This window comes from Notolabrus celidotus, chromosome 6 (assembly GCF_009762535.1).
Source record: "Notolabrus celidotus isolate fNotCel1 chromosome 6, fNotCel1.pri, whole genome shotgun sequence".
Taxonomy (NCBI): domain Eukaryota; kingdom Metazoa; phylum Chordata; class Actinopteri; order Labriformes; family Labridae; genus Notolabrus; species Notolabrus celidotus.
The window spans coordinates 34,253,913-34,277,661 of NC_048277.1; the positions used below are offsets into that span (position 1 = coordinate 34,253,913).

At 42.6% G+C, this 23,749-nt stretch overlaps 1 protein-coding gene across 1 annotated transcript in view; it reads left to right on the forward strand.

Moving 5' to 3' along the window:
- Positions 1–23,749, forward strand: part of LOC117814061 (copine-5-like) — a 141,494-nt gene that overhangs the window by 8,529 nt on the left and 109,216 nt on the right. The window contains exon 3 of the mRNA XM_034685170.1: positions 22,412–22,452. Within this exon, the coding sequence (XP_034541061.1) occupies positions 22,412–22,452 (41 nt within the window). The remainder of the gene's footprint in view (positions 1–22,411; positions 22,453–23,749) is intronic.

Below are 23,749 nucleotides of genomic sequence, written 5' to 3' on the forward strand. Positions count from 1 at the left end.
TACAGTGTTCCCGCCTGTCAATCAAGTCAGCTGTGCCTCTCATTGGAAGACTCGTAAACTTAATATCTTTGAAATTATGGTGTGTGCCGATCAAGAAATGAGCTATTCAGACTACACTCGTTTTTTGTACCAGGCTGTAAACATGTTTATTTCTGCTGTAAAGATCGTCTTTTTTTGAATGGGTGTGTATGTGGTTTCCGGTGTTTCTGCAGCTCACCTCAAGCGGATCCTCGATGAACTGCAGTTTTTAGAACTTCCACATTGGACTCATTTTTAGACCGAGGTTGCCGCTTGCTTAAAATATGAAGCCCAATGCCAAAGTGCTCAAAAGTGCAGTTCATCAAGCGTCCACTTGAGGCTGGCTGCAGAAACACCAGAAACCAAATACACACCCATTCAAAGAGGACGATCTTTACAGCAGAAATAAACATGTTTACAGCCTGGTTAAAAAAATGAGTTTAGTCTGAATAGCTTATTTCTCTATCAGCACACACTGTACGGCGTCAAATTTTTTCATAACTTGTTATTTTGAAGATATTAAACTTATGGGTTTTGCCCAAATAAGGGCATGGCTGACTTGATGGACAGGGGGTCACACTGTAGCTGTTAGCAAAAAAGGCTAAAGGCCCGCCTCTTTACCTCACACTAGCTCAGATGAAGTTCAGCATTTCCAATATGGCACCCGCCAACGATTGGCTTCAAAACAGTGCTTCAGAAACAGATGGGTGATGTCACAGATACTACGTCCATTTATTACACAGTCTATGGCTGCAGCATAGGTCTTAAACCCCGCCTCCTCCATTCTAACAGATGGAATATGGGTTTAAACTTCAAAAATTAAAACACAAATATGTTTTTGTCATTATAGTTAGTTCATCTCATGCTGATTTATGTCCACATGATAATTTTTCTGAGAGGTTTAGTTTCAATGAATTAATTGATTTAAAAGATGATTGATTGACAGCTCAGAGAGGCGCCAGAGAGGCTTTTATTCTGTGATTTTATTCAATTTTACTTTGATTTTATTCTTTTTTTGACTACATTTGTATGATTTTAAGTTTTATTTTATTGCTTCATTTTTTTCTTTGCATCCACTTTTGTTTATTGCCCCATGTGAAGCACTTTACTTATATTGAAAAGTGCTATATAGATAAAGTATCATCATTATTATGATTAGCTCTTCCCTCCTCTCACCCAACGACGTCTTGAATAGTCTCCAGCTCTCCACAACCCTAATCAGGATAAGTGGTTTATGCAACGGATGAATAGACTTCAGTATCAGACATTTAAGTCCTTTAGAGTTGATATATTATAACTCTATCTTTCATCTGGCCGTCTGTTTTCCCATCGTCTCTCCTCCTCTGGCTCACAGGATCCCCTCCCCTTGTTTCGGCACTCCTCTGATGTCAGAAGCTCCAAACATTTGCTGACCGCTGGCTGTGGTTGGTTGGTGCTGACAGCAGAATCTGCAGACCTCTGCCTGTCTGTGTGACGGCTGGTCAGGTCCCCGCGGTGCTACATTCTGCCAACTCTGTAAAGTGATCTTTAAATTAAACAGCATCCTGAGTACGGCTGCTCCGAGGCTAATTCGGATATTTTACACCAGAGGTTTCCAACTGTGAGGGGAGGCTCCTCGGTGGGGTGGGAGAGAGAAGAGGAGGGAGAAGAGTGTGGGAGAGAAGAGAGAGAAGAGGAGTGTGGGAGAGATGAGAGGGGAAGATACTGCTGAGGAGAAAAAGAGGTGCGTGTGTGTGAATGTGTGAAACAGTTCGTTCTTATACTTTAGGATGCTGATTTAGCCGGGTTAACAATACGGTCAGGACACCATCAGTGGCTGTGACACCCCATTAAAAACCAGCCGGACCCAATCGCTGCAATTTGTGTCAAAGTTTCTCCTCCTAAGAGTTATTACTCATAACAGTCTGGCTCTCCCTGCCCTGGGATGTCATTATCTGTGATTAAAGTTTCTAAAGAGATGCTATTGTAACTCCAGAACTTGCCTAAAAATCATCACGCATTTAATCTTTACTTCAGTATCAAGGGAACCAGTGGTAGTTTCTGGGTTTGTTGAAAGAGGATCTGCTGTCGGCTCATTTATCATCATCTTAATGTCGCCAATTTGCAAAAACAGACACTATTACATGCTTAAAAATCAGGGGAGTGTTGCACCAGCTCTGCATGCAATGTGTCCTTAATTAGGGTCTAAAGTCCTCACTAAATTAAACATTAGAGTAGTTAGTTTGTAGCTTAAGTTGTGTCATTGTTTAGCTGCAGCTCAGAGTCTTAAGATCCATTTTCAGTAATAGACAGACATCCAAACTAATCAAAACATCATCGCAGATATGACGTTTTACTTTAAATTGGCCAATCAGTCTCATGATCTGTACACTGTGAAACATGTTTGGAATTTGGATAACAAACTCACAAAAATGTGCAATAATGGTACAAACATTAATCAGTGTATGTGATTGAATAGTGGTATTTAACTGTGCTAGAAGCCACTGACCAGGCTTGATGGCATCTCTGGTGACCTGAAGCAGATTCTAGTGGACGTTGATGGTTTTAGCGTTCCTGGTTTCAGAACTTTCATAACAAATTCCACCAGTCTCTGATCCGTCACGGCACCTGATCTGATCGATTTCTATTCTAGTCAGTGTGTTAGCTTCCACTGGATCCGCTCCATCTCTGATCCGGCAGGTCGGTTGACGCATCCATCTCAACAGAGCAGATGGAGCGGGACAGGGAGTCAGGTTTCACCAAAACAAAATGAAAACATCCGGTTAATTTTCAGAATAAAACACTCTGTGTTATCACCAGATCGTATTTCACTTAACTACAACAACAAACCAAAGTCATGATGAGCGGAGCCAGGCCTGGAGTCAACAGGTCAGAGGTTTTCAGAGGACCAGAAAGACAACATGGATGAGGAAAGGAGGAGGAGGAGAATCCTTGATTCAGTAATTAAAACTGAAGGGAAAACCTTGGTCACATGACTCCAGCTGTCCAGCGGTCCTGCTCCGGGCTGCAGCTAGTGGGTGTTGATGGACAAGATCACGGAGCCGGACCACAAAGGATCTAGTTGAAGCCCGATGTTACTCTTATAGCTTCTCTTTTATTACAGATTTTAGTGTGTGTGACTTTGCTGCTGACTGTCTTGGCCCTTGATCCTAACCAAGGGAGAGGTTCCGGTGGCTGGTGGTGAGGCTTTCAGCAGTGTGACTGCCCCCTGGTGGCTGGCTGCAGTATAGGTCAAAAAATCCATCTCCCCCATTCATTTGAATGGCAGTCAAACTTAAAAAAATTAATACACGTCATATGAATGTTTCTCACAGCTGTATGCTGTGGTGATATGTAGTTAGTATTTGAGTGTTTTGTGTTCAAGGCCTCTTTTTCCTGAAAAGTTTATTTTTCGTTAGTTATTAGAGTTTAAAAAACGGGGTTTTTCCTGTTTCCTTTGATTCACAGCCGCCGTGGAGTGAAACTTCAAAGGACACACAGCGTCTTGTGACGTCACGCTGTAGGGCGGAGCTTATTACAGTGGCTTCAAAGGCTCTGGCTGCACAATGGCGGCGCCCAGGAGAGGGATTTTTTGGCTTCAGAACCGTACAACGGGAAGAGGCGGAGCAACGCTGTCCATTTTTATTTACAGTCTATGATCCTAAAGGCTGATTTATACTTCTGCGTCGAATCGACGGCGTAGCCTACGCCGTAGGTCCGCGTAGCTCCCGTACCTACGCAGAGGCCTACGCACGTAGCTGACGTGCACCTCCTCCAAAATGTAACTACGCGTAGAGCCGACGCGGACCGCAAGCTCTGTGATTGGTCCGCTCGACGGCTTTGTCTTTCCCGCATTCACAGCACTTCCGGGATCCCGTACATCGGCCACACATCGGCCGTGTATTTCATCTCCTCCTCTCTATTCTTCATGTAATCATGTCTGTATGATAAACAGCAACATGTATCAGCTGTAGATTAACTTAACACGCTCTGAATCGATGTGGAAAAGTAAACAGAGATCGTAGCAGGACCGGAAGCAGGCGACCGGCTTTCAGAGAGACCACACTGCCCTCAAGCGTTTCGGAGGAGAATTGCTGCGCGACACGGACACATCGACGCAGAAGTATGTGGGGCTCATGTCCGCGTCAGCCCCTGCTGCGTAGGGGCGACGCAGAAGTATAAATCAGCCTTAACCCTAACCATCCCTTGAAAAATCTGATTAGAAATAAAAAAATATATATTCTGAATTGCAGTGGGACCAACCTGGTAAGAGAAATTTGAAATCAATATTTTTTAATGAAATTTGGGCTTGTACAGCTTAAATTATTCTTTAAGGGTCAACCCCCCAGATCCCTCTAGCTGGCTCCTTTTTTCCACTGGCTGACTACTCCATATGTTTGTGAAAAGCCCTGCAGAACAAACCAAACCTCTGAGAGTTTGATGCACAGATAAGAAAGATGAGACAACAATGCACACACCCGCTTCTCTCCCGTCTGAGTTGTGGCTGTTGATTGTTCTCACGTTGAAGGTGTCAGGAGGTAAATATCCTGAAGGGATCACAGAGGCTGTATCAGGAGATGTTATTCATTACCAGTTTATCACAACATTTCACTGAATTAATAAGACACAGATCTGACTTTACACAACCAAGACATGGAATAATAATTAATGCAACAGGTACAGAAGCAGTAACATCTATTCAGTAAGTCATCTAACAAACCAACCTGCTGCAAAAACATTGGTATTTTTCCAACGTGCACCAATCTGATGTTGACGGAGGTTTCCCCAGTTGAACAGTCAACACGTTCATAATTTCTTGAATAGTATTATCTAATGTTTTCTCCCCTCTGATGCTGAGATTGCAGCTTTCTTTCAGCTAATGGTTGAGTCACTGTGTAATGAACACAAGACCAGAATGATTAAAACAACACTTGTGTCACCAGGGAGATTCAGAGCAGAGAGGCGCTCTGAGGCTGTGTGCAGTGTCTTCAGGTACAGCTTGTTTATCACATTCTCCACTGTGTTATTATTCTTTATCTATCTTTAATCACACCTGTTGTTTCATACATTTCCACTTAACTCAGCCTCCTCTTGTTAATTCTGAGGCTGTCGGCTTAAAACTGAAGAAGTTCAAACACAGCTTTCATTTTATTCCCTTGTGTCTCCTACTTCCTGTCTCCAGCGTTGCATCCCTCTTTACTACCTGGGATGTATTTGTGGGTGTGACTTATCCTCCCTCGTTTCAATAGCACTGGAAAAAAAGAGGGTAAACCAACAGATCAAGTTGATCTCATGCGGCGGGTCCAAACCGCAGGAGGCCCAGTGGGGGTCATGCTGAGTGGCTGCATTAATGAGTTTTTGAAGGAGTCATTCAGCCTAATTAAGACACCAGCTCGCCACCGTAGCTGTGCCTGGTTCCCTCAGAGATCTGACATGGCTCCATCACATTACTAACCATCTCACCTCCTGCCCCCTCTGTGCCTCTGCTTTCATCTTTTGCATAACCACTCTCCTTCATCCCTCTGATTGCTGTGGACGGCACTGAAGATGTTCAGTTGATTATTAGGAGTGTCTTTCTGCTGAGCTCTTTTGTGTCTTAATGGCGGTAGTTTTTCTTGAGGGTTAGAATAAGACGGAGATTTCTGAATATCTGAGGAAAAGCACATTATGGAGGAGTTTGAGTGTTGTAATTTGGAACTTGATAATTTGATATCTCTTTGAGAGACCGTCCTTTGAATATACTTTCTTTCTGGCGTTGGCTGTGCCTTAAGGACAGATGACACCTCTGTTATTAAGATTTATGAGTATTTGTGAAACTCACGATACAATTCACGATGGTGATTTAACTAGACCATTTTTATCAGGTTTTATGTGCTGATTTATTTAGCTGTTTTTTCAGGCTTATGACGTAGCTTTTTAAAGTTTGGGATGTAAGGGTGGATGATGGCTTTGGCCAGGAGCAGGAGGTAAGGGGCGGTATAATTACTTCTTCAGGTTTAGCACGTAAGAGGGGGTATGACAACTGTTTTCAGGTTGGGTACGTAAGTGAAGGTATGAAGACTTTTTCAAGGTCTGGGATCTATGAGGGGGGTTATGACGACTTTTTTCAGGTTTGTGACGTAAGGGGGGTTATGACGACTTTTTTCAGGTTTGTGACGTAAGGGGGGTTATGACGACTTTTTTCAGGTTTGTGACGTTAAGGGGGTGGATGACGACTTTTTTCAGGTTTGTGACGTAAGGGGGGTGTATGACGACTTTTTACGGGTTTGTGATGTAAGGGGGGTGTATGATGACTTTTTCAGGTTTGTGACGTAAGGGGGTTATGACGACTTTTTCAGGTTTGTGACGTAAGGGGGTTATGACGACTTTTTCAGGTTTGTGATGTAAGGGGGATGTATGATGACTTTTTCAGGTTTGTGATATAAGGGGGGTGTATGACGACTTTTTTCAGGTTTGTGATGTAAGGGGGATGTATGATGACTTTTTCAGGTTTGTGATGTAGGGGGGTTGTATGACGACTTTTTCAGGGTTGTGACATAAGGTTTGAAGACTTTTTTCAGGTTTGTGACGTAAGGGGGGGTTTGAAGACTTTTTTCAGGTTTGTGACATAAGGGGGGGGTTTGAAGACTTTTTTCAGGTTTGTGACATAAGGGGGGGTTTGAAGACTTTTTTCAGGTTTGTGACATAAGGGGGGGTTTGAAGACTTTTTTCAGGTTTGTGACATAAGGAGGGGTTTGAAGACTTTTTTCAGGTTTGTGACATAAGGAGGGGTTTGAAGACTTTTTTCAGGTTTGTGACATAAGGGGGGTGTATGACGACTTTTTCAGGTTTGTGACGTAAGGGGGTTGTATGACGACTTTTTCAGGTTTGTGACGTAAGGGGGTTGTATGACGACTTTTTCAGGGTTGTGACATAAGGGGGGGTTTGAAGACTTTTTTCAGGTTTGTGACATAAGGGGGGGTTTGAAGACTTTTTTCAGGTTTGTGACATAAGGAGGGGTTTGAAGACTTTTTTCAGGTTTGTGACATAAGGAGGGGTTTGAAGACTTTTTTCAGGTTTGTGACATAAGGGGAGTTATGACGACTTTTTCAGGTTTGTGACGTAAGGAGGGTATATGACGACTTATTCAGGTTTGTGACGTAAGGGGGTTGTATGACGACTTTTTCAGGTTTGTGACGTAAGCGGGGTTATGACGACATTTTTCAGGTTTGTGACGTAAGGGGTGTTATGACGACTTTTTTCAGGTTTGTGACGCAAGGGGGGTTATGACGACTTTTTTCAGGTTTGTGACGTAAGATGGGGGTCTGATGCCTTATTTCAGTTTTGTGACGTAAGGGGATTCAAGACAACTTTTTTCAGGTTACTTATGTAAGGGGGGTTATGAAGACTTTTTTCAAGTTCGGACATAAGGGTGGGTATGACATATTTTTCAGGTTCGTCCAGGATGTGAAGTGTTTTAGTGTTCTGCGTATGTGTTTCACTATTTTGTAATGATAAAAAAAACCTGCTTTTATTTTAAAGGGTGCTTTAAAATGTACTTTTATTAGATCAGAGGTAAAAAAAAAGGTTAAAAAAAAGGAAGTAAAAGGACAATCCACGTTAAGTTATATTTTCTGTTTGTCCATTCATACAGTGACCGGTTGATTAGTAATGGCTGCTAAGAGACTGAGTTGTGACATCAGTGTGCCTCTTAGCAGACACCGTTCTGTTCAATCCGATGTTTACAAAACCAGCCAAACGTCATCTTTAGATTCATAACTTTCAGTGCTGATTTTAGATTGATTATTATAAGCCTGCAGTCACTCTCCTCACTGTGCTTCATGGTCACGTAACAAAGAGATAACTAGCGCAAAATCAGAAAAGCTAAAGAGAGAAGAAGAGAATGCTGAGGCTGCATAACGTTTCTGAAAATAAATTCCTCAAGTTAGTGATGGTGGTACTGATGTGGGGAATGTGGATACTTCGCCATCGCAACAGCACAATGCAATGCGTTCACTGTAAAGCCTGGGGGACGGAGGTTGCAGGTGACACTGCCTTCACCATAATAGCCACGTATTTTAGGCTTGACAAAAAGCAGAGTACCAAACACAAGAAATGCTGGGATCAATGTGAGTCAAAGACGGATTCAGAATCAGGTTTGCTTCTTAAAGGTTTTATTCGTCAGGATAAAATGAAGTGTTTGTATGTTGGGTGGGGGGGCTCTTAAAGTTTTGGTGTTGCTCCTAACTTTTTGAAGCAGGGAGCATCGATGCTACCAAGTACAAAAGTTAATTTCGAGCCCTGTGATTCTGCTGTAAAACGTACATGGACTGCTGGTGATGGGACTATCGCTCAGAGAATCAGGATTCCTTTAGTTCATTATAGGAGATAGTTCCCCCTGAGCATGCCACAGAAATACACACACACACACACACACACACACACACACACACACACACACACACACACGCACACACACACAGCGGCTCTGAGAAAATCGTTGCGAGTTAAAGAGTGTCTCAGGTGCTTCAAAGGTGGATTGATCAGAGCAGCTTAGAGTTTTCTTCAGACTCCATTGACCTTATTGATCCGCTGTTATCCTCCCTGCAGGACGAGCTTGTGCCGTTCATTAATGCACCTTTTGTTTACCAAGGGGACCTCTTTATTAGGCGGAGCTCCACAGAAAACCGCCACCGCATTAACGGAGAGAAAACCTGTTCTGATGCTGAAGGGCTAAATGTCAAGCTAATGGGCTTAGGTGAGGTTACATGAAGGGAGCGACCGCCCACGCCGCAGTCAGGACCTCGGTGACTCTATGAGGCAGGAAGGTGAGGAGGGGTTCTCGCTGAGAGGGTTTTCTCCCTACCAGTGCTCATGTGGAGCCGGCTGAACGGAGGCTGGCTTTAACCATGTGAGGGTCAATACTCCCAAGTCAACCAAAAATGTGTATTATTCTCTGATAAGCACATTTTCACTCATTCAGAGGGAGCTCAATGAGTGAAAATGTGCTTTTAGGTGTTACAAATCTAATACACTAGTTCTTGATACAGGTGTATGAGAAAATACAGAGGCTATTATTAAAATTGAATCATTTGAAATTAAAATAAATGGCAGAAAATGTAAAAAAAGAAAAAATAGTCTTAGGGCCTGTGTCCACTAATGGCAATTTTTTTGCCCTGGCACCACTTACAATCTCAATTTCAGAGCACTTTTCCTGCAGCACTTTGCTCCCCTTCAATCAATCAATCTTTATTTGTATAGCGCCAAATCACAACAAACGTTATTTCAAGACGCTTTTGCAAACATAGGAGGTCTAGACCACTCTATGTCAAATTATGAACAGAGACCCAACTTCAAGACAGGGGAAGACTCAGTCTGACCCCACCTTAATCCACAATGAGCATTGCACATCACAGTATTTAGCTAGTTACAGTGGTGAGGAAAAACTTCCTTTTAACAGGCAGAAACCTTGAGCAGGACCAGACTCATGTTAGACAGCCATCATGCCTCGACCGAGTTGGGTCTGGAAAGACAGATAGAGGGGAGTAAGAGAGAGAAGTGATAGTGATGAGATGAGTAGTAGAAGCTGTTGCCGCGGGAGTCCAGCACGTCCGTATCAGCTGGAGTCCAGATCATCCGCAGCAGGAGGACGTCTACGGCAGCTCAGAGGAATCTACGAGACAAGGGAGCTCAGGGACTCCAGAAAGGTCTATGGTTAGTAACTTTAATGGGACAGGCAGAGTTAAAGTAAGTGATGAAGGGGTTGGGGGGAAGGGGGTGAGCTAGGATCCCAGTGTGTCAGTGCGCCAGTTCCCCTGGCAGTCTAGGCCTATAGCAGCATGACAAAAGCTGGTCCAAGCCTGATCCAGCTCTAACTATAAGCTTTATCAAAAAGGAAAGTTTTAAGTCTACTCTTAAAAGTGGAGAGGGTGTCTGCCCCCCGGACCCTGACTGGTAGATGATTCCAAATGAGAGGGCCCTTATAATGAATGTTAAATCTGTTTCAAATTGCTTTGTCTGCTTCAAATATTCTTATATTCAACAAGAAACATGTAAAAAGAACTGATGGAAATCGTGTCGCAGCTCCAGTTCTTGAATTTGTACCCTTAAAAATCAAATGTGATAAGTTTCTCACCATTTCTTTTCCATTGTTGTTGAAAAGTTGATTTTGAATGGTTGGAGATGAAGTAGTGACTTTGACAAGTTCAGAAAAGTTGAACTGAATTGTTTTTTGTTCAGAGATAGGTGCTGTCAATACAAAGAATGCTGTTAGTGGACACAGGCTCTAACTGTTACATTTGGTACTATTCTGAAATAGCAAGTGCTTTGGTCTAATAATGATAAAGTTTTCTTGTGTAAGTCTCATCTTTCTCAGTCTCCAAAAACAGTTAGGCTAGTAGAAAGATGTCAATCGACCTGAATCTTCACTGTTGTAGTCAGCTAAATATTTTTTATGCTAGGCTTGTTTGTACAAAAAAGAAACTTCTGACATGTTAGCTTAGGTTTCTCTCGAAGCGACAACTGATTCCCTGATTATGTTGGAGCTATAAGTCATCCCTAAAACAGAACACAATGGGGCGCTGGTGGCCTAGCGGTCTGGGCGCCCCACATACAGAGGCTACAGTCCTCGTCGCAGGGGTCGCCAGTTCAATTCCTGACCGGTCGACCATTTCCTGCATGTCTTCCCCTACTCTGTGCTCCCCATACTTCCTGTCTCTCTTCATCTGTCTTATGGAACGAAGGCAAAAAGGCCAAAAAATATAACTTAAAAAAAAAAACAGAACACAAAGAAACATGACGATGCTTGTTCCGTTCACCTGAGTGCTAGATCTTCAAATTGTACCCTTGTGATTAGTTTCTCCTCACTACAAACTCCCGCCATTGTTGTTAGCAAAGTTGATATCCATATAGAGTCCTGTTCCTTGGTTTTGAATGTCGGAGATGAGGTGGTGACATTGACAGGTGCAGCAAAGTTGAACTGCATTGGTTTTTGTTTAGAAAATAGGTGCATCAGTGCAAAGAATGCTGTTAGTGGACACAGGCCCTAACATCTACATTTGATACTTTTCTGAAACAGTAACTCTGTGACGAGCGTTTTGGTAGCCATTTTAAACTCCCTATCATAGGCAAGTATAGAGGTGTCAGTTGACTCTTAACTGTTGTTAGCTTAATATGTTTTATGCTAGCCTTTCTTGTACATAAAAACAAACTTCTAGGACGTTAGCTGAAGTTTCTCTCAAAGCGACAACTGATTCCTTGACTGTGTTGAAGACATGTCTTCAGTTTGTTCCCAAAACAGAACACAAGGAGTCATGAAGATCCTTTCACCAAGGTGCTGTAGTGTGTGTTGGATACTTAATGACTTAATTCAGACACATGGGTTTATATTGGTACAAAATAATAATAGATGTAATCATTATAGATATAAGGGGCGCTGGTGGCCCCATGGTCCAAGTGGCCCCATAAACAGAGGCTATAAAACCTCGTCGCAGGGGTTGCTGCGACCATTTGCTGACTCTTCCCCAACACTCTGCTTCCCATGTGTACTGTTTATCTTGAGGTATCCTATCAAATAAAGGCAAACAAACCCCCCAAAATATAACTTTAAAAAAATGAAATTAATAGGGATAAAATCACAATAAAGGAATATTGTGGGCTAAGATAGTGCTGTCATTGTTATACTGAGATCATCAGACAATCTAATCACATATTTGAACATTACAGTCCAAAGTAAGGCAACACATCTCAACAAGCCGACAGCAAGGACTCCAATGTGAAGAGAAGAAACTTTGCTGGGATCAATGTTAATGTGAGGTCATCTTCAGGGTCTTTAAAGCGCGTGTGGCTCCTCTCTCTTGGATTCAGCCTCCAATCACTGACTCATCTGTTGCCTCGTTTATAAAAGATGCTTTAATAAAGCACTGGAGTCACTGCTGTCCTCTTATTGAGCCACATTACCTGATGCCAAGAAACTGCAACACAACTCTGATCCGACATAGCAACAGTTGCCAGAAGGCTGAGACTAATGATAACTTGTGGCCTTTATGCACATGGAGCAGAGCAGGAGCCGCATTCATTAAGCTGAGTTTGTGAATGCAAGAAAAACCTGTATGTCTGGAAGAGATGGAATAAAATGTCGAAGTAAATTAGCACATTTTGTGACTTTAAAGTCTCGGCGCCCGAGTCACAATGGGATTGTGCAGCTTTTTGCACCCGCTGTGTGAACGAGACAAAAACACATTGTCTGATTCACAAAGGGTTAAATGTTGCAGAAATTGCGCTGCAGAGCAAGTAGCGTCTTTATGCTTTGCAGGTATTCAAATGAGCCATTACGCTTTCATGCAGGGAGAAGTAAGCCTCTTTCTACGCAAATGAGGCTCATTGCAAAAAATGTCTTATTCACAAACACAAGCAAGAACAGTCAAGCTGCAGTTAGAGAGAACTTTTAACATCTGCTGGAAGTCAGGAGGAACTACTTAGACTCTAACTTTCCATGATCGACATTTCTCCTCTGGGTGACATAAAATGATATATAAAGTCTGTGAATATTACTTTGACGTCCCTACTATCATTTTAAAATTATATATAAATATATGTTGTGCAAGAAATGTGCTTTGCAAGAAAAGGGGGTTACCTAATGACGAATAAAGAAATAAAATAAATAATAATAATAAAAATGATAATAAATATTCATAATAATAATGAAAATAGAAATAAAATGAATAAATAAAATGGACGAATAATAGAAAAGAAATACATAAATAATCATAATAATAGTACAAATAAAAGAAACAAATAAATAATCCTTGTAGTAATAATAAAGAAACAGATAAGGTCGAATGACCCTGTGGAGGTGGTGGCTGACAGGAGAATTATGGCCAATCTGTCGTCTTTGATAAACATTTCTTTTCTATATATATTCTTGTTGAAATTCTTGTTCTGTACACCTTCTTGTTTGCTGCTGTAACTCCATGAATTACCCCGTTGTGGGACGAATAAAGGAGTATCTTATCTTATCTTATCTCTTAAGACTTAGGCTGTTTCCGAAATCGCCTACTATACTAGCAGTACGTACTGATATGTCCAAAATTCAATATGTAGTAAGTAGTATGTGAACAAGAGCAAAATCTGCAGTATGCCAAAACTCCCCGGATGTCTACTGATTCGGGAAAATATCTCAGTGTACATCGGACCAGTCTGCCTCGCGTACTGTTTCCCATAATGCACAGCGCTCGTTCTGCTTTTTCTTTTTCCTCATTTTTTGACGGGAGGAAATCTGTTTTTGGGTGCTGTGAAAGTTATCAAATTACATATAAACCACTTCCTAACTTTTTAAATCATAAATGGATGCTAAATAAGCATTTTATTTATCGGCTTCGCCGTTGTTTACTTCCGCTTTCCGAAACCGGAAATCTAGCGAAGTCTGGCTCAGCATGCTGCATGACAGATCGGACAGAACAGTCATACTACATACTAAATTCAAACGCAGTATGTAGTAGGCAATACCTACTGCCTACTACATTAGTAAGTAGTATGTAGCAGGCCGTTTCGGAAACAGCCACAGGCAAATCTGCAACATGATTGGCGGTTCTTCTTCTGTCTAATGTTGGGAGGCAACTAGTGTTTAAGGCTCATTAGCACCCCCTCCCTTTCCAGTGGTTGGGAGGTGTAATTACAAGTTTATTTATATCGAACATTTGTCGTATTTATATAAAGAAAAATTATATCACAATAATTATCGTTATCGAATTATCGCCCTAATGGTACGTATGAATTCCCAGAGGTTTAACATAATTTTTTGTGTCGTGAGAAAGCCAATGTGTGTGTGGGGGTTTGAAGAGTGCATATCTTGTCGGAGCTTATAAGGAAGATTATAAGGAAGAAAATAAATATTAGATTGTGGGTGCTTATCGTTAATGTCTGATTATGATTGATATAAATATGTGAACTATGAAGGGAGAGAGATGGGGAGAGAAAGCAAACAACAAAAATAGATAAATAAATAGATTAAAGGGGGAGAGGTGATGCCTAGATAAGTATATAGTTATGGGGCGCCGTTTGTAAAGTTGTGCACACCGAAATTAACAGCAACATTTCTTCACATTTAGCTCCAAAACGTCATAAAAACGTAGAGTGATTTTTTAAAAGTCACTTTTTTTATCACATTTAGAGGAATATTTGTGATCTTCTTCACATTTAATTTTGTTGTGAAAAATATATTAAGTTGAAATAATTGTTAAATCCAAATGCTAAATATAAATCTAAATGTTAAATGTAAATCTAAATATTAAATCTAAATCTAAATGTTAAATCTAAATCTAAATGTTAAATGTAAATCTAAATATTAAATCTAAATCTAAATGTTAAATCTAAATCTAAATGTTAACTCTAAATCTAAATGCTAAATCTAAATCTAAATGTTAAATATATATCTAAATGCTAAATCTAAATCTAAATCTAAATGTTAAATGTTAAATCTAAATGTTGCTCTGCGATCCTAAATATTTAGCTGATATGCAAATTCACACTGCAGCCCAGCGGAAATACCAAAATAAAAGCTTCAGAAAGAGATACAGACTTAGCAATAGCAACATAGCTTGTTCGTACCATAGACTGGGTTAGTTCTGTCTCTGAGCGTTGTGAAATCCCTTTATAGCCTCCAAAACGGCCTATCCACCATTTTTATGGTGGGCAGTCCGGCTAGTAACCCGTAGGAGTCATACTGACAGACTATGGTTGGGATATATGTATCGCTTTATGAAACTTTTATTTTGGTACTTCCGCCGGGCGGCAGTGTGAATTTGTATTGGGCGCTGTTAGTACCAAAATAAAAGCTTCAAAAATTGATAAATATATCCTAACCATATTCTGTCAGTACTGACTCTTACGGGTTATAGCCGGACTGCCCGCTGTAAAAATGCTGGATAGGCAGTTTTGGAGGCTATAAAGGGATTTCACAACGCTCAGAGACAGAACTAACCCAGTCTATGGTACGAACAAGCTAAGTTGCTATTGCTAAGTCTGTATCTCTTTCTGAAGCTTTTAATTTTGGTATTTCCGCTGGGCTGCAGTGTGAATTTGCATATCAGCTAAATATTTAGGATCGCAGAGCAACATTTAGATTTAACATTTAACATTTAGATTTATATTTAGCATTTAGATTTATATTTAACATTTAGATTTAGATTTAGCATTTAGATTTAGATTTAACATTGGATTTAACAATTATTTCAACTTAATATATTTTTCACAACAAAATTAAATGTGAAGAAGATCACAAATATTTCTCTAAATGTGATAAAAAAGTGACTTTTAAAAAATCACTCGACGTTTTTATGACGTTTTGGAGCTAAATGTGGAGAAATGTTGCTGTTAATTTCGGTGTGCACAACTTTACAAACGGCGCCCCATATATAGTGGGCTTGGGCTGATGAATGGTGATCCATAAAGACAGAGGGACACACCAGTCGGACTATCATTTATATGTGGACAGATTTAGGTTCTGTCAGGATGAGAGGACACAGCACAGCTCAGTAAGACCCAGAAGTGGACTTCATTAGCTCGATATTCTTTGTGAATCAGACTTTGAGACGGAGCAGACAGTGGGAGTAATCCATGTGCAGATTCTGGAGCTGTTGGCAGCTGCAACACATTCTTAGTGAATCCCTCTTTGAAGTCTCAGAGCATTGAATGAAAAAAGCAAGTAGCAAGTTCCGTTCTGCGAGTAAATTTCTGAGGGCTGTTCGCCACTTCAGGGGTAAATGTTGGCACCAAAATAGTCCCGTTACTAAAATAACTTAGCTGAGTTTTTGCCCCATTTTGGTGAAGCTGCAGCTTCTCTCTCTCTCATTCTCCTCTGCTCACACACAGACAAATTCACACCAGTGTTTACTACACCGGACGACAGCTACCCTGCTGAAACCAGGTTTTCAGGGTCAAGACTTTATGGCAGGGCTGCTAACTTAAGTTTGTCCTCTATGGCCCTGCAAGAGGCTTGACATGTATGTTCTTCTATGCTTGATTAATGCTCCGTACAGCCCCTCCTGCACACACACTGATGATCACAGGTGACAACTGTTTGAGCTCACAGCCCAAAACTGATCACAGGTTCAAATAGTTAAAAATCAGTGTGTTTTCAGCAAGTGGCAACCTCCAGTCCTGAAATATGACCTCTTTACTTCACGCTAGCTCGGACGAAGTAAGGTTGAGTTCATCATTTCCAATATGGCACCCACTGACGATTGGCTTCAAAACAGCGCTTCAGGAATGGATAGGTGACGTCACGGATATTACATCCATTTATTATACAGTCTATGGCTTCAGCATAGATCTTAAATCCTGCCTCCTCCATTCTAACAGATGGAACATGGGTTTAAACTTTCATCTCATGCTGATTTATGTCCAAGGGTTTATTTATCTGAGAAGTTCAGTTTCATTGGTTTTGATTTTAAAAAGATGATTGATTGACAGTTCAGAGAAATTCCAGTGAGGGTTTTATTTTGTGATTTTATTTAATTTTAACTTTGATTTTATTGTTTTTTTTTCCAAGTTTGAATGCCTTTAAGATTTCGGATTTATTTATGGTTTTTAGGTGATTTGATGAGAAAGTGTGTGGTGTGCTCCCATTTCCTGGTCCATGGGATGGGCATTTCAAGCCAAAATACGATCCGATAATTATTGGCATCTATTCGACAATTATTTGAATAGTAGAAATAGAAAATCGCCGCGACTGTCGCTAATGTTTTCTTATTCTTTTGCTATTTAATGCAGTTAGCAAACAGTTTTAAGACGCTCTATAGCCACCGTCTGGCAGGAATACTATATTACAACCATAGACTGTAAAAAATATGGACGTAGTATCCGTGACGTCACCCATCTGTTTCTGAAGAGCTGTTTTGAGACCAATCGGCTGCGGCAGCCATATTGCTTCTGTCGAGCCAGTGTGACGTAAAGAGGCGGGCTTTGAGCCTCCTAGCCAACAGCTGCAGTGTTCCCACAGGCAGCTGTGCCTCTCATTGGAAGACTAGTAATCTCAATATCTTCTAAATTACCAAATTAGAAAAAAATTCACCCCCCTCACAGTGAGAGGACATCGAGAAATTAGCTATTCAGACTACACTCATCTTTTGTACCAGGCTGTAAACATGTTTCATAACGCTGCAAAGATCGTCTTTTCCCCATTCATGTGTATGTGACTTCCGGTACTTCCGGAGCCAGCCTCAAGCGGATCCTCGATGAACTGCAGCTTTTAACACTTCCGCATTGGACTCATAATTTTAGACCGGAGGTTGCCGCTTGATTACAACCAGGCACCGGTGAAATCGCTGAAAAATTGTACTTTTAAAATGAGAAATTATTCGAAGTAACTCTTAGATTTTTTAAAAGTGAAGGAATATTCGAATATTTGAAAACATTGCCCATCCCTATTGGGACCTTGTCTTTGAAGCACCTTTAAGGCTGATTTATACTTCTGCGTTGAATCAACGGCGTACCCTACGCCGGGGGTCTGCGTAGCTCCCGTACCTACGCCGAGGCCTACGCACGTAGCTGACGTGCACCTCCTCCAAAATGTAACTCCCCGTAGAGCCGACGCGGACCTCAAGCCCTGTGATTGGTCCGCTCGGCGGCTTTGTCTTTCCCGCATTTACAACACTTCCGGGATCCCGGACATCGGCCGCACATCGGCCGTGTATTTCATCTCCTCCTCTCTATTCTTCATGTAATCATGTCTGTATAATAAACAGCAACATGTATCAGCTGTAGATTAACACAACACGCTCTGAATCTCTGTGGAAAAGTAAACAGAGATCGTAGCGGGACCGGAAGCAGGCGACCGGCTATCAGAGAGACCGCACTGCCCTCAGGCGTTTCGGCGGAGAATTGCTGCGCGACACGGACACACCGACGCACAAGTATGTGGGGCTCATGTCCGCGTCAGCCCCTGCTGCGTAGGGGAGACGCAGAAGTATAAATCAGCCTTTAGTCTTCAGATTCATGTGCACTGATTAAGAGGGGTCGTACTCTCAACTCAACTCAAACTTTATTTATAGAGCACGTTTAAAACAACCGGGGTTGACCAAAGTGCTGTACAGATCAAAAGCAGCACAAATGACAAACATAGCATACAATACAATACTAAAATACGTAAACACACTGAAACGTACTGAAATGGTTGGGTGCACTTTTACACCCTAACGTCTGTAATATTTTCATACTGAAGCTTTGAATATATAAAGACAGAGAGAAAGCAGGGAACGGGTGTGATAGGAGGAAGACATTTGATCTTAAATAACTTTTCTCCTTCTCTTTGTTTGGATATAAATTGAAACCAGAGGCTCCCTGTGATAGCTCCCTCCTCTAATCCCTGTGCATTAGTCTCTTTTAGGCATTAATTATCTGGATTTGCCCAGAGTAAAACAAAAAACCCTGTCACGTTGCAAACAGGCTTAGCTTTCCTCCTCTTTACTCGCTCTGCATCTTATTGTGTCGGGAAGGAAACACGCTTCTCCTCTGAGATTGTACGGCTGCATTCAGGAGTTTTCATAAGAGCTGGATCAGGCTGTGAAAGCCCCGGTCGGTTATAAAACTCCACAGTTACGGTTTGGAGTGGGTGGGCTTGTGAGTGTGGCAGATGGTACTGTACATAAACGTGATCTTGGCTGTGAACGCATCACCTGAAGCTCCCGTCTTGTTGTGATGAAATCCCAGTTTCACACCTCGTAAAGCCAGCAGAGCTCTTTTTCTTTTTTTCAAGAACACATCTTGGAAAATTTCATCTCAATTGCTCTTGCAGATGGAAGCCCCCTTCCTCCTCCTCCTCCTTCTCCTCCTCCTCTTCCTCCTCACACACAGGTATTTAAAGCTCCAGCTGCCATGTTTAGGAGGCTGTGATGTAACTGGTGGGATTTCAAATGTAATTCTGGTGTCGAGGAGGGACCGCTTTCGTAAATGTTTGATGAACGACGGAGCACTCTGCTCAGACCGCGCAGGGCTGCCCACGGTGCTGAGGGCTTTTTAAAGAGTCGCCCATCCTTAGGAGGGCCAGGTGGAAGCCCTCAGGTGCTCATGAGTCAGAGGCAGGGTTACCGTATCCGTATGAGAGAGTGTGCAGCTCTTTCAGCACTCACACACACAGCAGTGCTCTGTCTTTCAAACACGCTTGCACTCTTTCTTTCTTCTTCTTGGACCTCGCTCCCTCGCTCCCCGCCTGCACTCACACTCCTCTGGGAGCCAGCAGATTACAGTATTGCTTTTTATTAGACATTGATCCCATTTGGCAGGTGAAGTCGCCCACTTCTCACTCCTACACAATCTCCCAGACTCTCCAGTCGTCACAAACACAGCCCTGATATGACTAGGCCTGATTCCATCGCTTATTATCATTTATTTAAGGTCTCCGAGCCGGGGAAAGGGCCAGTAGGCGTTCCCTGACAGCGAGAGCAGCAGAGCGTGGCGTTTTACCATCTGGGCCTCGCTGGGATCAGCACAACACGAGTGCCTGATCTGGATACATCACTAGCCATCAACGGCTTCAAAACACTCGCTGCTTGTCATACAGGACAGGACGGGCGACAGAACGCTCGCCCCTCAGCTATCATGATATCGAGGTCCTCTCTCTCTCTCTCTCTCTTTCTCTCTGTCCCTCTCTCTCTCTCTCTTCGTCTCTGTCTCTCTTTCAGCAGAGCACAGTACGCACGTCTGCCGCTGACATTACTGCAGCTTTAAGTGGTGCTTTACACAAAATCTCTCTTTTAAGAGTCAAAGTCTCGCTTTGTGAGCTCGCAGAGTGGCTGTAAAGAGGTCAGGTCCAATTGATGTCAGTCAGAAGATTCTGGATGTGACAGAGGAAGCTGTGAGAAAAAGAGGCTCCAGATATACGAGGGAACTCCGGCAGAAAATACGCCTATTGGATCGGAGAGGAACTGTTTGTTTATTAAAATAAAAAGTCTAATCTTTGCAAACCTGTGTGTCTTTGATGCATGTGGAGGTTTTGTGCATGTGACATTGATTGGATATATACAAATACAGATGTTGCACCTCCAACTCCTCCCATTTTAAAAATTGGAGCCCTCCATCATTCAATCAATCTTTATTTATATAGGACCAAATCACAACAAACGTTATCCTCAGACTCTCTCCAAACAGAGCCGGTCTAGACCGTACTCTATGTTCTATTATTAACAAAGACCCAACATCAAGACAGGATAAGATCCAGTCCCATCTTACAGACAGGACTCAGTCTGATCTCATCTTAATCCACCATGAGCAGAGCACTTTGCAGCATTTAGCAAGTTACAGTGGCAAGGACAAACTTCCTTTAACAGGCAGAAACCTCCAGCAGGACCAGACTCATGTTAGACACACATCTGCTGAGACCGTGTTGGGGTTGGAAAGAGGGATAAAGGAGATGAAGAGAGAGAGAGATGATAGTGATGAGACAAATAGTAGTAGTAGTTGCCACTGGAGTCTGGCACGTCTGTGAAAACTTCCATTAACAGGCAGAAACCTCCAGCAGGACCAGACTCATGTTAGACACACATCTGCTGAGAATGAGTTGGAGAGAGGGATTGAGGGAGATGAAGAGAGAGAGAGAGATGATATTGATGAGACGGACAGTAGTAGTTGTAATAGTAGTAGCTGTTGCCGCCGGAGTCCGGCACGTCCACAAACAGAGCAGGTCTAGACCGTACTCTATGTTCTATTATTAACAAAGACCCAACATCAAGACAGGATAAGATCCAGTCCCATCTTACAGACAGGACTCCGTCTGATCTCATCTTAATCCACCATGAGCAGAGCACTTTGCAGCATTTAGCAAGTTACAGTGGCAAGGACAAACTTCCTTTAACAGGCAGAAACCTCCAGCAGGACCAGACTCATGTTAGACACACATCTGCTGAGACCATGTTGGGGTTGGAAAGAGGGATAGAGGAGATGAAGAGAGAGAGCTAGATGGTAGTGGTTGGATAGATAGGGCAGCAACTCAGGAACCTACGAGACAAGGGAGCTCAGGGACTCCAGAAAGGTCTATGGTTAGGAACTTTAATGGGACAGGAAGAGTTAAAGTGAGAGACAGGAAGAGGAGAGAGAGGGAAAGGACCCCAGTTTTTCAGTTCCCCTGGCAGTTTAAGTCTACAGCAGCATAAATAAGAACTGGTCCAAACTATGAGCCATCCCTTAGTATAAACTAGTAATATAAATGTTCTTTGAGTGTATTGAGTGTGTGGCCACAGAAAATGCACTAGTTGGAAGATGAAGAAGAAGAGAGTGGTTGTTATGCACAAAATAATTTGATGGATGTTTTTGATGGTAAAAACATGATGTAGGATCATGCTTCACTTTGCAAGTTACAGTGGCAAGAAAAAAACTTCCTTTAACAGGCAGAAACCTCCAGCAGGACCAGACTCATGTTAGACACACATCTGCTGAGACCGTGTTGGAGAGAGGGATAGAGGGAGATGAAGAGATGATGATAGTGCCTTGTTTATGTTAAGTTTCTGGTTTTATTGCAGAACATTTGAATTATTATTCCGCTGTTTCTGTTTATTGAGCGACCTACATTAGTCTTTGGAGTAAACAGTCGGTGGTTTATGTCGGCACTCTCTGTGTCGTAAAATGCTCCCAGCTGCTCAGTAGATTTGGGGGTAACATGTCCCTCTGCACTTCTTGCTGCACTCATACTATTTAGTCCTCCCGGGTCGGCTCTATGAAAGCTTTATGGGGTTTTAATGTAAGACTTGGCAGGACTACAAGCCGAGCAGGGTGAGCGAAGGGTTCACCCCGTCTCCTCTGGGTGTTGTCAGCCTCCTGGCTACCTCCTCCCCCTGAGACCCGGACTCTTCAAGACAGATGACACACAGAGGCCCACCGCTGACGTAGCAGGCCGGGTCTCCCTTCCTCCGTATCCTCCTCGTCGTCGTCTCAGGCAGCTGCGACGTGTCGTTCCTCCGTGCATTTTTAATTCCTTCAGCGCTGTTTAACTGCGAAGTACCTCAGTAGTGCCGAGCATCTGTTCTATGATGGGACTCTTTGGTGCATTTATCCCGCCCCTCATGCAAAAAGCAAAGACTGGAGTGTCATGTAAATTTGATGGCAGCCTCTGCTGTTGTTGCGGGCATCCAGGGAGTGTAGAAAAAGTGAAAAATAGGTCCTCTCTTGTGCTGTTTTCTCTCCGCTTGAAATATAAATGGGCTCCATTTTAGGCTGGATTTTATAGTCTGTTTAATGTTGCTGCCTTGATGACAGGATGAAATGGCTTTTGTTCATCAACTCAGGGGAGGATTATGGTGAAACAAGTTGTCAGGGTGAGAGAGGGAGCTAATTAGGCGAGTTTAAGTGATGCAATCACCGCCCTGTTCCACTTTCTTTGTTAAAGTCGGAGAGCTGTGCAATTAAATCTAATGCCAACGTGTGGCTTTGTTTTCTTCTGTTTCAGAAACCTGCTGGATAGAGACACCTTCTCCAAGTCTGATCCAAGTAAGCATCACACAAACACACACACACGGCAGCTCCCAGGGGGCCAGACATACATAGACGCACACACACACACACAGAGGGAGAGAGAGAGAGACATGTGCACATTTAATTCTGCAGACAAACAGAAATTATCTACCAACGTTCACCACATGCAGCCTGGTTTTAACTGTACAAACACAGGCCTGCTTTCACTGCATCTGGGCACACACACACACACACACACACACACACACACACACACAGAGCGACACACACACACGCACACACAACGACACACGTGCTCTGCCTTGCCTGTGTGAATCAGTAGACATTTGCATATGTCAGGGGTCGTATTCGTCACTGCTCTCTGCTTCCGACGTGAGTGAGGGGAACCAGATCATCCTCACACACAAACCAGCCACTCTCCTCCTACAGATTAGAACACACACACACACATACACACATACGCACACACACGCAGGATTACACACTCCTCACTCCCTTGACAGCAGGGGTTCAATTTGGCAACTGGTCCACTAGCTTTTAAAGGCCCCCGTCTGCAATCCAGCAGACGTTTGTGTTAATAGAGAATCCTCAGTGTTGCGTTGAGGATGTTTTTTTGCGGTGCAGATTCAAACTGAGTTCTCGTTTCGAGTCAGAATGGCTTGCTGTTAAGCCAACATGCAAACACCAAGGCCGGGTGTTAAACCTTAATTCCTTTCTGATGCACAGTGTATCAAACCAAGCCAGATACCCGAAACTGGCTTTTAATTTGCAGTCTTGTTTACTCCTGCCAGCATCAGACTCGGCAAAATAAGCCCGATAATGGCCTGATCAAACACACATGGGACTCTGTGGATCCAAAAGATCGTCAGACAAAGGCATTATCTCTGTGCTGTGTCACAGTGGAAAACAACCAGAGCTTTCCTCCAGTAAGTCCCAGAATTAATGAGCTTTTAGGAACAACTTCTGCAATGTGTTTGGAACATTTATCAACCACAGCACACGCTATCATTCTGCGATAGAGGTGGAGGAGGGACGGATTAACCTCTCAGGTCAGGGGGAGAACAACAAACTGATCACCTGAGTAGATGTGATGGTCAAACTTCTTCTGGGTCAATCACAAACCGAAAGAAAGATGCTGCCTCAGATGGTATGTTGGTGAATGCACAACCCTTAACTCTTATTTATGAGGCATCTATAAGATCAGCATATTCAGAAGGCTTAGAGCCGAGCTGTCACCATCACTGCCTCAGCTTCTTTTTAAGAGGAGAGACAAAATTTTACATGCAGGAGAGAATTCCTGCATCATTTATTG